General features: G+C 58.4%; 1 protein-coding gene across 30 annotated transcripts in view; it reads right to left on the reverse strand.

Annotated features, from left to right (window-relative positions):
* Positions 1–16,486, reverse strand: part of NCOR2 (nuclear receptor corepressor 2) — a 208,226-nt gene that overhangs the window by 75,189 nt on the left and 116,551 nt on the right. For all 30 annotated transcript variants that reach the window (XM_046025443.1, XM_046025469.1, XM_046025468.1 and 27 more), the window contains 3 exons: positions 14,328–14,506; positions 10,781–10,835; positions 8,441–8,539 (listed from right to left, as the gene is read on the reverse strand). In XM_046025443.1, the coding sequence (XP_045881399.1) occupies positions 8,441–8,539; positions 10,781–10,835; positions 14,328–14,506 (333 nt within the window). The remainder of the gene's footprint in view (positions 1–8,440; positions 8,540–10,780; positions 10,836–14,327; positions 14,507–16,486) is intronic.

Here is a 16,486-nt window from a genome sequence, read left to right on the forward strand (position 1 = left end):
TGCTACAAATTGGGGCTTCACCCCCACAAGGCTGGGTGCTGAACACTCCCCAGCACGCCCCTGCAAACAGATGTGCCAACAAAACCCGAGTAGCATTTAACACACACACACACACACACACACACACACACACACACACATACACACACACCCCCATGACGTCTGTTCTGCCTGCAGGGAGATAGGTGGTTGTGGCAGCCAAAGCTCTGTTTTAAATTGTCGATCACATCCTGTCCTGCCGCTGGGAAGAAGACCGGTGGTCTGACAGACCACGAGGCCATGTGATCTAGTCCCTGTACACCCTTGCTCACTTCACCCACTTCCCTTGGGGCTGCTCCCCTCCGCCTCTGGGAAGGGCCTTTGCCCTTACTCCTACCTCAGGGCCTTTGCACTTGCTCCATGGGATTCTCCCTCTGACTCTGCCTGGCTGGTTCCTTCTTATCACTCAAGTTTGAGCCCAGATGACCCCCTCCTCAGAGGAGCCTTCGAGGTCAGCTCCCTAAAAGCTGCCATCCCTCACATCAGCTGCCTCCCAACACTCTGCAGCCCTCATGACCACCTCCAATAATCATGCTCATTCACTTGGGCACTGTCCACCTCCCACATGGACATGTCCGCTCTGGGACCTCACTTGTCTTGTTCACTGTGCAATCATCTAGAATGGGGATGATCAGCGTGAAGTCATGACACAAAGGTCTCCAACATGGCCACTACCCACCCGGGATGTTCCTTGAGCGGTCAAGCCCAAGAGGACCCCTCTGCCGTGGCCCACAGCAGCACAGACCCACACAAATGCTGCTCTTCTGGTAACTATTTCCTGACTCCTGGCGGCCCAGCTTGAGATGCCCGGATGTGGGGTCTGTCAGCCCCCCACCTCTCACCCCACCCCCTAGGGGCCAAATGCTCCATGCTCACATTTTCTGGGCTGGGCTCACATTTTCCACGTCCTTCTATGCCTTTGATGTGGTTTGCCTTGGACAGGGCTGGCAGAGAGCCAGGTCTCCCCTGCCCCCACGTCATGGCCCATGAGAAGGCCATGTTTGTCTTCTCCCAAGACGGCAGCCCAGCTTGCTCGCTCCCTGGGGTATGGCCTCTCCTGGGAAGGAGACCACCCACCCTCCTGAGAACAGTGGTCTCTGAAATGTGTCTGGGGGAGGGGGGTGAGCAGGCCCGGAGGGGCCTCCCACAGTCTCTCGCCTCCTGGGCTGGAATCAGGGACATCTGCTCACTGGAGTGCTAGATCTGGACAGTCTGGCCTGGCCCGGCTTGTCCCCAACAGCGCAAAAACGCCACCTCCTACAGGCCTGGGCCGCCCAGGGAAGCCGCACAGAGCCCCAGGCTGGAGGCCCATCTGGGCTCCGGGCAGCCATTCGGGACACGCACACTCATGCTTACCCAGTGGGCCAGGAGAGACGAAGCCCCACCCAGAGTCAATGTGGCCATATCTGGCCTGTCCCACGTCCCTGCCAGACTGCACCGGGGGAGCCCTAAAGCGATTTCATCCACCCAGTCCTGGAAACCAGCACTGACTGCACAGCCGCTGCCCCTCCCTGCATGGACCGCGGTGGGCTGAACCCACCCCGGCACAGCCTTCCGGGTCACGCTGTCCCCTGTGAGCACTGCCCCAGGCACGGGAGCCTCTGGTGGTGCCTCGGCAACCGGAACAAGGTCACCTGTCCCTTGGCAAGAAGCAGGGAGAGGAGGCGTAGAGGGATGGGAAGAAGGATCAGGAGAGGAGGCAAGGGGGGAGGAAGGCAGAGAGGGAGGCTGCGGGGCATGGGTGTGGGGAGGGGGAGGGACGGGGATGGAGACACAGAGGGCAACAGAGATACAGAGCCCCACATGTGGGGAAAGAGTCAGGGAGACGGGACAGGAAGAGGGAGGGAAGAGGACAAGACAGGGAGATCAACCTAGAAAACACTGGAGCCTGGGGTGAACGTCTGGTCAGCGGTGGAAGCCGGACTGGGCCACAGGAAAGAGCCACAGAGCACAAGGACGTGCAGGACAGAGGGCAGGAGGGGAAGTCGGGTCCCCCTCAGATGCCCCAGGGGCAGGCCAGTAGGCTGGGGCCCAGCTGCCCCGGGTGGGGGGCACTCACCCCCAGGGACACGCCCCTGCCGAGGCATACCCCCTCCATCGCCTAGAGGAATGCAGTGGCCCCTTGGTCACAGTCACAACAGGGATGGGCCCTGCTGCCTGGCCCAAATCCGTCTCCCACTCTCTGCTCCCCGATGGCCGGCAGAGTTAGGCCGACTAGCGACCACAGCATTCCTGGGCTCTGGTTCTGCAACTAGCTGGGATAATGGGGCCCCGGTCCATGAATCATGAACTATAAACCGCTGGACCGTCCCCCGCCTCAGCCGGTGATTCACCTCTCGGAGAGGATGCTCAGGCTTGGGCCCAGCCCACAAGCGCGCCTGCTGCTCAGGGAAGGGTCTCACGGGCCAGGGTCCAAGATCTGCGGGCTCAGATCCCACCTGCCAGAGCTCAGGTGTGCAGGGTCCAGGAGGGGTGGGCGTGAAGGGGTTGGCATTCCAGAAGTCTCTGACTTGGCCCACATCTCCCTCCGTCCAAATATGACGTTTCCAGAGGTGGATGGGGCACCCTCTGTAACACCAAGGTGACCCTGGTGCGCTGATGGCCAGGGCTGAGTGCCCACGGATGTCGGGCGGGCCTCCCTGCCCTCAGGGCAGCACAGCACGTCTCAGGGTCTGAGCCCAGAGACACCCAGTGGCAGATGCTTTTCATCAAGGAGGCTTACATTCCACTTTTGTAACCAGCCAAGCTTTCCAACGTGACGGAACACGAGGAACAAATGGTTGGTACAGAGCCCCTGATGAGGGTGTGACGGGACAGGGTGTCACCTAAACAGACGCACTGACGTATTGCTTCACACGCTGTGGTTAAGCATTCAAGGAGGTCATGACCACTGTGACGTGTAGTTAGCAAATGCGAAAATGCACAGGATTTGTCCCCCATAGGAACTGGCCAGGCCCCTTCTAGAAGGTGCTTGCTGCCCCCATGGCCGCAAGTGTCCCCAGCCATCTCCAGCCTGTGGGCTGAGACCTGGCCCTCTCTGCCAACCTCAGAACACCTCAGAAGGGCCATTTCAGCTCATCTCCCCTTCAGGGTCATCTCCTCCTCCCACGCACCACCCCCAACCGTGGTAGGTCTAGGCTGCCATGAGCCTGCTCAACTTCCCCTTCTGCCAACCTGCTCCCTCCCCCTCCCTTCCTGGGAGGCTCGCCAGTAAACATCCCCCAGGCTGAGGTTCTGAGTGGCCCAGACAAGCAGCCAGTATTGCTGGTGGCTTTCAGGCCCCACGGAGGGGCACATCCTGGCAGTCTGATTTTTGACAAGCCCTCCAGGTGAAGCTGGGAGACCCTCAGCCTGGCGACAGCTGTGTCTCAGGTCCATGACTCAGCCTGGGACCCCAGCAGGGGACAGCCTGAGGACACGGACTGCAGCCCCTCTGGAGCAGGAGGCGGGGACCCCTCCGTTCTGGGGAGCGTAACTCCCCGCCATCAGCATCATGGGTTCCTCTCCTCCCCAGACGTGGGGATGTGAGCCTGGGACCCCCTTCGATCCCACTGAGACAGGAGGGCTGAGGAGACAGGCACCGGTGAAGACATCAGGGCCATCCCTCATCTCCGGGCCTGGGCGAGGAGTCGGCCAACTCAGAAAAGGCACCTTCTACAAGGTGGCAGGTGGGACCGCCCAGCCAAGAGAAGGGCCATCGAGCCCACTCACCAACACCTTGAAGCAACCCCTGCACCCCCTCACGGTTCTTAATCGGTACAGTCTGTGAGGTGTCAAGACAGCGTTGCTCGGCTGATGCCTTCCCTCTCGCATCCCGAAAGACCCGGTCTGATCTGGCTCCGAGGCCAGAACTTTAGTCCTGACGTGCAGGAGTCAGTCTGTAAAAGCCCTCAGGTGAACACACGATCCCAGGCCTCTGACACCTGGTGGGGGGGGGGCCCGTCAAGGGGCCCCTGCTGGGCTGAGGAGCTGGGAGGCCCCTCATGGCCATCCTTAGCCACAGTGTGGCCCCAAGCCACTGGAACCACAGATAAGCACTACAGACTCCATGGCCATGGGCTTCCTGGCAGGGGGAGGGGACACGCATGGGGCAGGGAGAGCTAAGAGAGACTGCAAGACAGCCAGAGACGGGGAGACAGCTGTCTGTGTCTCCAGAGATGCTCATGGTCCCGAGAGCAGAAAAGAACTGAGAGAAAGGAAGAGTTTCCAGCTGCTGGCCTCGCAGAAGCCAGGCGCACGTGGGGCCAGGAACAGATTCCCAGTGAGTGGAGACGGAGACCCAGATGGGGTCAGGGGCTGCGATGCAGATGGGGGCTCAGTAGGGCACGTCCCACCCACAGCAAGGTCCACCTGCTCCCTGACGTGGCAGAGCCTACACGGACAGAAGAGCCCAGGGCCCACAAGGTCAAAGACGGACAACTTCTGGAAAGACGAGCTGCACGGCCGAAAGGTGGCAAATGGGACCACCAGGGATCGCCCGGGCTCCAACAGCAGACCGACCGTGCTAGGCTTGAACCCTGCATGCCACTGAGAACAGGTTGTCACCTCCCAGCCCCTGTGCAGCAGGATGATGGCAGGACACCCCCCCACCAATACAGCTTTGAGGGAAAACGCACCCCACCCCTCACACAAATCCTGAGCGAACGGCCAGCAGCATCCCTGTCCCATCACGCCACAAGGCCAATGTGGACAGGGCTCCCCTATCTCGCTGGCCTCCCAGGAGAGATGAAAACTCTCAGGGCCCCCCAGTAATTGCAGCTCAGATTCACAAGTGAGGCTGAGGGACCTGTGCCTGACATTTATTTCACTGTCACAGGGCAGAGAAAGGACTTACAGCCCCAGAGTCAACACTTGGGTTGACCCGTTTATTCCGTATTTATGAACAGGCCAGTGGGCAGGGGTGAGGGTGGTGGGTCCGCCTGGCATGGAAGTCCTTCCGGGCCGTGTGTGCATCTCTGTCCCCGGCAGCAGCCCCAGCTGATGAGAGGGAGGGGAGGGCCACCGAGCCGTGTCCCAGCTCCCAAGAGACCGGGGCCTCCTGCCATGCGTCCTTCTGTCTTTCTGCAAGAGGCAGAACACAGAGGCATCCCTTCTCCATCCTGGGAGGCCCAGCCTGAGGCACCGGCCTGAGCAGAGGGCACACCTTCATGGGAGAAGCAGGGCAGACACTATGGCTAATCCAAGACAACGCAGACAAAAAGAGGAAACAGACGTTTCTCCTCTGCTATACAATATCCCAGGGCTCCCCAGTGCCGGCCCTGCCTGGTCCGGCCTCTGCCCCAAGTCACACACAATCCCTTCTTTACCACCACCACCCAAGCCTTACCACTCTCGAATCCTCAGGTCTTACACTGGGGACCAAGGACAGATGGAAAGCAAGTATGAGTATGAGCACACATCATGGTTGAGCATGCTGAGTCATTGTATTGCACACCTGAAACCAATGTGCTCACTTGGCTGGCATTACTTTTTTTTTTTTTTTTTTAAGATTTTATTTATTTATTTGACACAGAGAGAGAGACAGCGAGAGAGGGAACACAAGCAGGAGCAGAGGGAGAGGGAGAAGCAGGCTCCCCACTGAGCACGGACCTGATGTGGGGCTCAATCCCAGGACTCTGGGATGACAACCTGAGCGGAAGGCAGATGCTTAACGACTGAGCCACCCAGGCGCCCCAACTACACGGGCATTATAATTAAAAACTTAATTTAAAAAAAAGGGCGGGCAAACCTGAGTTCTTTGACCTATACAATCAGTGTTTTGTTTTTGTTTTTCATGTAATCTAAATTTAAAAACTCAGGCAATTCCGCATAAATCCCGATTTCCAGCTTGTCCTCAAAAATCAGCTCTGGCAGGATGAGGCCACTTGGCCCAGTGTCAGTAGGGGCAGACCCGGGGCACGAGCTAAGTTGGCTACAGGCCTCACCACTCCCTGCTGCCTCTCACGGAAGCTGAGGTCAAGTGTGAGCCACCATGTACCCTCGCATGTATACTTCTGTCTTCCATGAATCAGAGAAACACTGCTAACCACTCATCAAACATGAGCAGAAGAAATGGCATCCTGTGGTTTTTCTCCAATCCTTCATTCATTTAAGACGCTGGAAGGTTTTTAAGACCCCTGTTCCAAAGACTCTGAGGGCACTGTGCTTTCTCATGCCCCAGTGTCTTTGTACCTGCCGTTCCCTGGGCCTGCGACACCCTTGCTTCTGTTCTCGTCCAACGAGGACCTGCTCCTTAACCTCATTTTTGAGGGACCCTATGCTACAGAGACTCTCAGACCGCCGGCATGTGGTCTTGGAACCATCTACGTACGCTGGTCTATAAAATCGGCAAGGAGCTCCCTGAGCCCAGCACTCAAGTGCCCGATTAAGAGAATTAACACCACAGAATGAAAGGCATGGCAGCCAAGACCAAAGATGCAGGACACTGACGCCCCCAACCACCCCTAGTTCTCGTCCGGGGATACCTCTCTCCCTAAATGACCTCAACATACAGAAGTCCTCATCTCCCTCCATGCAAACATGGCTCTCCCCGTCTGAGTCAGAACCTTTCTCCTCCAGAGCCCCCAGCCCAGCCACCTGGAGGGGCCTCCAAAACCCACCCACAGTGACCCCATAAATGGAGGGGGATGAGTGAGGACACACACACTGAGAAGACTAGCAGGAGAAGTGGCACATAGTAGGTGCTCAAGAGATCTCAAACGATGGCTTTTCAATAAACCTAAAGGCCTCAAGCTCCCCTCAATTTTACCACAGTCCCCACCACTCCCTACTGCCTCTCATGCCTCAGTGTATTTATGCTCCCTACCTGGAATTTGAGTTTGTGCCACTCAGTCTAGACAATTCCTGACCGCACTTCAATTTCTAAAACACCACAGCTAGGTCTTTGGGATTAAATAGCTCCAAGCCAGTGAGACTCGCTCTTACATGTCTGTTAGATGGGCTGGTCAAACAGGGCCACACAGTGCTCAAGGAAAACCCTACCCACAAACCAGACACAGCCACCTTTCAACAACCCAGCCAGTGAGAACCAACACTCAGTCCCGGTCACTTATGCCTAATGGCAGTGAGGGCTTTCTTATTCCCCTCTCAACAGATTTGCTCCCCTAATTACATGCGGCTTAGCCAAGGGGAAAGGGGGTCCACAGTGGGGAAGCACAATTCCCAGAAGGCAAAAGAAGAGAAAAAGGATGCCAGTTAAGAATCCACCTATGGGACTCCGTTGCCAAGTGGAAACAGCCACTGTTTCACAGTGGGCACCAGGACCCCACTGGGGATGACTGAGCACAAGGTCTCAGGACCCTGCCCTGGCCAGGCCAGGGAAGGGAAGACGCCAATGTCAGGGAGAAAACCTCAGGACCCTCTGATCCGAGGTCCCACCACTCCTGGCCTTTATCACCTTCCCCTGAGTGCCCCAGGCCAAAGGCCCCAGAAAGGACACATCTCCACCAGCTCCAGGCAGCACCCACCGGGGAGGCCCCAAAGCCGTCTGTCCATCCAGCCCAAATCCCTCCTGTGACAGCGCAAGCGCACCTCCTCCAGGAGTCACATACTCCCAGCACCTGCCCTGAGCTGATTTTCAACAGCCTGGAAGCAAAGTGAATCCATGCCCTATCCTGGGCTGTCTCCTAAGCACCGATCGACAGCCCAGGAGCCCCCTTTCACCTGTGTGCTATACACCCCAGCATCTCTACCATTATTTGCCTAACAATGTTTAAAACCAGCTCCTTGTTTCTTTTAACTCCGAGGTGAGCATTTTCTGGAAAAGACCAGAGAGTACATACTTCAGGCTTTGCAATTTTGGTCCTGACTACCCACTCTGCTGCTGCTGTAACAGAAAAGCTGCCCCAGTAATATGAAAATGAATGGACATGGCTGTGTGTCAATAAAACTTTATTCACAAAAGAAAGGGTGGGCCGGACCTGGCCTACCAGCCAAAGCTTGCCAAGCTCTCATCCCTCAGTCTCCTCCTAAAAAGCGATGGCTGACAGACTGCAGGCTACTGTACTGGCTATTTTTTGTTTTCAAATATGCATAAAACAACACAAACAGACTACAAATATTTTTTAAATGTTAAACTTGTTAACCAGCCCAAGTCATGCAAAGAACGCAGTCCTTGCACTGGGGATGTGACCCTTTTACCTCAGGGATCGTGATTCACCGAGCCCGGAGTTCTAGAACTTTCCAGGCTGAGAATGGAAGTGGTCTTTCTGCTAGTATTCCCCTCTGCTGCCGGGGTAGCCTGATCACCCCCAGAGAGGGTCTCCCAGCCCCCACTGAGGAGTCCAAGCCACGGGAGCCTGCCAGGAAACCACACGCAGATGGTCACTGCCCATCTTGCAAAGGACTGCAGAGCACGCCGGGGACGGGCCCCGAGAGCCAGCCACCCTGCCCCATCTCTCACCTGACTCTTGCCACGGCGCCGGTAGCTCCTCCTCACCAGGCTCTTGTAGTTCTCATTCTTCTTGGTCAGGTAGTAATAGAGGACACACTCGGCCACAGTCTGCAGGACAGAGAGAGAAGAACGCCGTGTCTGGTGTGGGTGGTCAGAGCAGAGGCCCTGGAGCTGGAGATCTGGGTTCAAACCCTGCCTCCTCCACGGAGAGCGTGATGACCTTGGCCAAGTCACCACACCTTCCCACCTGGGTAATGGGCTCAGAGCACATACTTCACAGAGCAGTCATGAAGACGGAGCACTCGGGACACCCTAGAGGGTCCCCTGCCCCCACCTGGTGCTCCAGCTCCCAGCTGGGCAAACTCGAAGTCGGCCCCGATCTAGGCCTTGGGTCTCCTTTCTCTCGGCCCAGATCCTTCTTCCCAAACACCTGGGGCCCCGAGTAACCTCTTCCAAGCTCTGTGACCCAGCCGGACAATAACATCCCCAAGCGACTCTGCATCTCTTGGGATGTTGATGATTTTCTCGGCCTTGATCTTTCCCACACCCATCTGGGTGTGACCCCTGGTGCCACTTGCTGAGTTAGCGACTGGCCCTTCCGGAACCCCATCACCTCCTTGCCCAAACAGGACCAGTAAGAGGCCATCCTCAAAGCAAACAGACGCAACACGGTGGTGCCTGCCACCCACGGCCACGGGCTAGCTCCAGGTGACAGCTAGCCTCCAAAGGGCTGCTCCGTCAAGGCTGCTGGGTGCAGAGGCAGGCTGGGCCTCAAACCTCGTGGCCTCTGCCACTTCCAGAATGCATGTGAACAGAGGCCACTTCCCACGTAAACCTGGCCCATACAAGAGGCCCACACAGCAGCTGAGAAAATCATGGTCTTACCAGACGCCATTATTAGCAAATTGAGCAATGTGCATGTCCGACTTCTCCTTGAACAATTCAGGGGAGCGCCTCCCATGCTGGACGTAGGGCTGACCCTAAGCAGTGGCTGTCCCTGCAGATGGGCACAGCAGGCCGGCCCACCGAGCTCCCAGCCTGCTCCCAGCCTCACTCAGAACACGCCTATCCCCAAAGGCACGGGGCACCACCGGCAATCCCTGTTTCAGACCGTTCTGGGAGCCCCATTTACGTCCTATCCTGAGCTGCATTTTAGCCAGAGCACACTGTAAAGTTCACTCTCCAGGGCAGAGACTCTGATTCCTGGTTCCCAAGCAATGCTGCTCAACAGCAGCTTTGGAAACCCTTGCCTCCATCCCCGGGGAGCCCTGACCCAAAGCCTCCTGGGCTGTCCACGCCCCCCTGCACAAAGCCATCACGAAGTCAGAGGAAAGGCTCTCTACAGGGCCGGCTTCCCCACGCTGGATTTTCAGGCCCAGAGAGATCTGCTTCCCCACACTGGCCCATCTTCCTCCTTCCATGGTTCTCGGCTCATTAAGGGCAGACTCGAGGGACAACTGTTCAACGTTAAAATAACCGTCTGGCTCCCCTCGGACGTCCCTCCCTCAGCTGAAAAGCGTGAGGCCTCGAGCACTCCAGCAGCTGGGCCTGAGCAAAGCTGGGGGGTAGTCAAATGCCCCCCACCCCACAGCAAACCTGATTCAGGGATTGTGGTGATTCAGGGCAGCAGCCCCAGAAGGAGACCTTTGCTGGAGCCCTTCCTGCTCCGCCCTACACCACCAGGGTTCCCAGGGCCGATGCCAGCACACAGGGTCTCATCCGGACCCAGCCCGGCTTCCCCGACTCCAGGCACCGTTCGGCCCGACAAAGGACGCGAAGGAGGTCTTTGCCATTCTCTCGTGACACTCTGTGCCTCTCTGCCAGGTAGGGGGTGGTGCAAAAAGGGGCACTGCCTTGGGCTGTCTTTGGGGGCAAGGTAGGGTTCAAGTGGCCGTTCTACAGGAAGGTTTGTCTGAGTGGGATGAGGACTTATGGAGCACACGCCCGGCTGGCATCGCCGGTGTCAGAAGCCAGCCTGACGCCCTGCTTTTCCAGACAGAGTTCCCTTGCTCTCTCTCTCCCTGGCCTAGTGACAGACGGCTGCCCGTCTGAGCAGCAGGCTCCGGGGAAGCCAGAGCACACAGCTCTCCTGGGGTTTCCCAGCCCAGGGCTCCACCCCCTCGGCCAGCAGAGGCGGGGCCTGTGGCTGCTTCTCAAAGGAAGGAGCAGGAGGACAGACCGACCGAGAGGGACAAGGACTGACAGCCGGAACAAGGGCCAAGCTCTGTGGGCAGGGAGGGAGGGTCCTTCGCCCCAGGGCAAGCGGGTACCCGCCGGAGTGGACCCCGGAGAGGCGCAGGGCGGGCGGGGCGGCTGGGCTGGTGGCCGGGCTTGGGGGAAGCGACTCACCTTCCTCTCCAGGAATGATGCGATCAGGCCGAAGTTCTTGGGGTGCTGCATGAACCTGTGGGAGCAGAAGGGCGGGTGTGAGGCCCAGCCACGGGGGGCTTCCCAGCTGGGCGGGCGCCGAGCACCCAGGCGCCTGCCATCTCCGCGGCCCGGCCAGGCGGGCGCCGCCCCACTCGGAGCAATTAAGCCCAGGGGGGTGTGGGAAGGGCGGGCGGGCCGAGGGTAAGAGAGGGCGTTCCTTGGAGTGAGTCACTGGTTTTAGCGCCTTTGAAAATATATTTGTTTGTCCTGCTGGAGGCGGCTTCCAGGAAAAATGAGGACATTGCACGCGGCTCTTTGGTGGGGTTCCCCCCCTTTTAAAAATCTGCCTTTGTTTCTATCTCCGGACGGGTCTGGGAAGCTGAGCCTTGCCTGGCCCACGCGGGCCCCCACAGCCAGGCCACAGGTCGGCCGGCGAGCTGCAAGCCTCCCTGGGAGAGGTGGGAGCACAGGCTCTGAATGCCCGAGAGGAGGCGGCAAGAAAGGACTTAGGCCGGAGGGGGTGCGGGGAGCTGGCGCCCCACCAGCTGGCTTCCTCCGAAGCCGGCAGAATTACTGGGAAAGGCTCGGCAAGGCTGAAATGTCAGGGCCACGGGAGCAGGCAGGCAGTGGGGGCGGAGATGTGGGTCACGGCCGCGGAGGCCCCAGGGATGCTGGGTGGAGTCCTTGGCCCAGGCCCAGCCGCGGCCTGACGGTCCCCACGAAGCGCCACCGCCCCACAGCCTCCTCCGGGAAGAGAAGGAGCTGCTGGTGAGGTGGGGGCCCCGTGTCCCCCGAGGGAGCCTGGGCCAGCGCCCGGTGCTCTCCGCCCGGCCCTCCAGATGGCTGGGCAGGAGGCCAATGGGCCCCTCCCCTGCTCCCCAACCAGACACCGGAGAATCCGGAAGGGCCTCTTCTCTTTTCCAGGAGGAAGCCGAGACTCAGAGTGGCAGGGTTCCCCGCCTGGGATCCTGCCTCGGGCAGCTTGCAAAGCAGGAGCCAGCCTAACGCCCTGCTTTTCCAGACAGAGTTCCCTTCCTCTCCCTCTCCCTGCCCTAGTGACATTTCCTTCCCCTTCTAGATCCCTTCCTTGGGGTTTCCCCAAGGAGAGATGGGATCCCAGGAGACCACGTTTCAAACTGGAAACCCTCTAGCTCACCTCTTCCACCGCGCTCCAACCCAGTCCTGTATCCTCTGGCAACACTTACTGAGAATTTCCTACCCACTGGGCACCTCTCAGCAGCTAAACAAGGGAGGCACTGCTGCCATACCCATTTTACAGATGAAAAAACTGAGCCTCGGAAAGGAGAAGTGGCTACTGGAGGTGACAAAGCCAGTGAGTGGTGGGGCTCTATGCCCCTGGCACGTGATTTCCAGAGGCCCGAGTGCCACCAGTTCTGTGGAAAATGAGGCCTTGACCAGAACAGCTCTCCTGGAAAGATTCGGGGCACGAAACTGAGCCTCAGAAGACATCAGCCCGGCCTGCCCCGCCCCTACCCTTCTGAATGAACAATGAAATCATTAGGTGAGAAGAGCAAACATGAACTCTCCAGAAAGCCTAAAACACAGAAAACACACCAATAACGCCTCTTTTTTTTTTTTTAAAAGAAAACATAAATAAATAAAAATATCAAACATACCACGGGAAAGGCAGATACCTAATGCGATGGTACTTCTTAGCATCTGTGACGGCAGTCCTTCACTCAAACTACAGACTGGCTTACACGAGGGACTTGACTCGTGGCAGGACAATCACACCTGGGATTGTGGGGACCCTGAAATGAGCCCGCAAGGAACCAGGATCCCTGTCTCTGAGGAGTCAGCCCCTAACACCCCTGGGACCCGCTCCCCAAAGTGCTATTCCCGGAAACTGCTCACTCTGTGGTAGGTACTCCAGGCCTCGTCACGCCACCCCTCTACTTCTACAGATGGTTTAGAATTTCCACACTCGAAAGCTTTTGTAAAAACAGAACTCTCGAGGCACCTGGGTGGCTCAGTTGGTTAAGCAACTGCCTTCGGCTCAGGTCATGATCCCGGTGTCCTGGGATCAGGCCCCACGTTGGGCTCCCTGCTCAGCAGGGAGTCTGCTTCTCCCTCTGCCTCTGCCCCTCTCCCTGCTCATGCTCTCTCTCACTACCTCTCTCTCTCTCAAGTAAATAAACAAAATCTTAAAAACACAGACACACACACACACACCCCTCTCCTGCCCAGACCCTCGTGGACTGTTCCCTCTGCACGGCCTCATCCTGGTGTCTGTGCAGCAAGGTCAGCCGGTGCTGCCCATGACCCAGAATCACCCCCATCCCTGAGGTCCATCAGGCACTCTGAACCCACAGCAGGTTGCTGGAGAATAGGGGTCTCATTTCCCGGGTCACGAGGCCTTCTCCGGAGGCCGAGGCGGAGGTCCAGCGGCTAAGCAGGCAGAGTCTGTTTCCAGCACATCCTTCTGGCCAAGCACTGAGGCCCGGCTCATGCCTCAGCTTCCCCAGCCCTCCCGCTTCACGGGGGCCTGCACCTGGCACGTGCGTGGGTCCCTGGGATACGACTTCCCAGTTCGGTTGAGGGGATGGGGTTTTATCCATCCAACAGTTCCTCAATCGTCTCCCCAAAACACTCCGGTCTTTCGGAAGCCCCAAACCTCACGTCTTAGCACTCAATTCCTGCCTCTGCTCTCCAGAGCCCCCACGCTCCCTGTCTCCATCTCCCTTCCCGACAAGCCTCTCCCCTGCAGCTGAGCCCTGGCCCTGATGACGGGGGAGTCTGAATCCTGCCTCCACGTCTGTAAGCTGTGTGGCCTTCATTAAGTGTCTTCACCTCTCTGAGCTTCTGCTTCCTCGCCTGTGCAATGGGGATGGCCCGGCAATGCTGTTACCAGGGATAAGAGGGACAAACACACAAAACCCAAAAAAACATGCAGTGTCTGGGATGGAGAATGTGCTCAAAAAACTGCCACTTTCAGAGTAAAATGAGAACCAAGAGCTGTCCGCCAGCCACATGTCCCTGCCCTCTGGCCCGGCTCCGAGATCCCCTGGCCCTGTTTTCCCGCTATACACAGCCCCGTTTCACATAAGGCTGCCCTCACACTTTGTACCAGGTTGAACAGTGTCCCCTGAAGTTCACGTCCACCCAAACCTCTGAATGAGCCCTTATTTGGAAATGAGCTCTTTGAGGACGTGATTAGTTAAGAGGCGCTCACAGGGGAGTAGGGTGGGCCCTCGGTCCAGTACGGCTGGGTCCGGGCCTTGATGGAAAAAGAAGCCCCAAAGAGACACCCAGAGGAGACCACGTGAAGACAGAGAAAGGGAAGGAACAATGCAGCTATAAGTCAAGCAACGACGAAGGCTGCCGGGAGCCCCCAGGGGCTGGGGGAGAGGCGTGGGGCAGACGCTCCCTCAGAGCCTCCAGAAGGAACCAAGCCTGCCCACACCTTGACCTTGGACTTCTGGCCTCCAGAGCAGGAAGGGCTTCCCGGGACAGGAGAGGGCAGAGAGGGCCGGGGTGGCCTGCGCCCCCGCACCAGGGGACTCACTTCTCCCGGAAGGTCTCCTTCTCCTGCTCGCTCCACATGTTCATGACCTGGCGGTCTTTGTACACCTTCATGGGGTCGTCCATGAGCCCATTCATGTTGATGAACTTGATGCGCTGCTGGTCCGCGTCATACAGCATTGGCGGGATCACAGCCAGCTGGCGCATCTGCTTTTCCAGGTTCTGTGGGGAGGGCGGAAGGCGGACGGCCCAAGTCAGAGGGTTCTCCAGGGCAGCCTGGGTTCGGGGCCGGGGTGGGGAGGGCTCCCACCAGTGCTGGGAACCCGGGCAAGGGTGTGGGTGCACCGAGCAAGAGTGGGAAGATACCGAGTTAGAGGGAAAGCGGAGGATGGGTTGGAAATACTAAGAGCCCAATGCCAGGGGGAGGGAGAATTTAAAGGCAGCCCCAGACAGGTTTATGGAGAACGGGGCTATAAATTAAATGCGGAGAGAGGCAGTGGCCTTATCTGCAGGGAGAAGGGGGCAATGCATCTTCCCTTTGGAAATGGAAGTGCCGTAAAACATGACAGGAAAGATGTTCAGCCAGCTGGGCCAAACCAGCTCGGGAGACGGGCCTGGCCATCCAGGCTCTGAGGGCACGCAGGGCAGGGAGAGGGGCCGGTGAGACCGTGGACCCATTTCCTCCCTGCCGCCCTCCCTGGCCCTGGCATCCGCTCCTTCAAGCGTGCCCACTTGGGACCCAGCCTGCCTGGCCCCGTGCACTGCAGGAGTCGGCCGCACTCACTCATAATGCATCGGGATGGCTATTAAGAGGCTCTGAGCCACCGCTCATCTGGGCTCATTTCCCCAAATCTCTGCAGCCAGCCCATTACTGGCGATTAATTACCCATCTGAGGAGGCAGGCAAGGGCCCAGCACGGCCAAGGTCAGCTAGTTCAAAGGAGCCGCCACCCAGCCTCCCATAGCCAACCCCTCCTTCAGCGTCCGGGCTTCCCAGCAGGAGCATGCAGCCCTGAGCCCCAGCTCACAGAGGGATCACCTCCCCACCCCTCTCCCCCACCCCACCCCCCGCCGGCCTCTGGAGGCCTGACCCTCCCAGCACTTGGCACAGCCTCCAGCACCAACACCTTTCCCATTGTCCTCAGCTGCAACCTCCATGTGCACGGACGGCAGACCGCGGGCCTGGTAACAGGCAGAGCTCTCCCCTGGCAGGAACGCCCACTTTGCCCTCTTGAGGTCTGTCTTCCTGGGCACACACCGTGCCTGCTAAAAGCACCCTGCAGGGTCAGGGCTGCACCTCTCCTCCCACCCAGCCCCCTCCTTCTACCATTCCAGGGAACCTCCAGTCAGGGAGGTCTTTGTCCCACATAAGTACCCTTTTCCCACCACCTCACCCAACTGCCACCCCCTCAACAGTCCCGGGAGGCCAGTGGCCACGTGCTCATGTGGCCGGGACCTGGGGAAGTGGGCCTCTGGCATGATGGCGGGGGTCTGGGGAACCCAAGTCAGCGGAGATGCCACTCGCCCTTGGCCATCAGGCAGGAAACACTCGGGAAAGGGCCACCCGCCCCTCTCCGGCTTCCAAGGCAAACTGAACCGGTGCCCACACCCCTGCGGGACAGGCATGCAGCCACAGCACCCGAGGGATGGGAGCCGGAGCAAACCGGCAGGTATGACCGCGGGCAAGAGCTGAGTTCTGCTTTCTGCGGACTGGATGGTGCTCAGAATAGGGACGTACCATGTGAAGTTTTAAAAGGAAGATCTGTTTTCATGGCCAGACAGTCTGAACCATGTGCATCAAAATCATGGGGGTAACTTGGTAAAAATGCAGAGTGCTGGGCTCCGTCCTGGACCAGCTAACTCGGAATGTCTAGGGGCAGGGCCTGGACCGATGAGCAGGGCGCCCCGCCCTGGACTCGGAGGTCTGTCCAGTGGGAGAATCAGCAGCTGGAGCCTGGCTCCAGTAATGCAGGGGTCCCCTGCCCGCCCCACCCCATGTGGCAGCCACGAACCAGCCAACCACACGTGGCACACTGTGCCTAGTGTGACCTAGAAGCTGGAGTCTTGGTTTTCTCTCCTTTTAGTTAATTTCAGTTTAAAGAGCCACGTGCTGCCAGCAGCCGCTGCACCCCTGGATCCAAGTCCCGAGGGAAGAAGACTGCACTCCCCTTCCTTGATGAGACTCCCTCATGTCTACCATGGT

The sequence above is a fragment of the Meles meles genome, chromosome 12 (assembly GCF_922984935.1).
Source record: "Meles meles chromosome 12, mMelMel3.1 paternal haplotype, whole genome shotgun sequence".
Taxonomy (NCBI): domain Eukaryota; kingdom Metazoa; phylum Chordata; class Mammalia; order Carnivora; family Mustelidae; genus Meles; species Meles meles.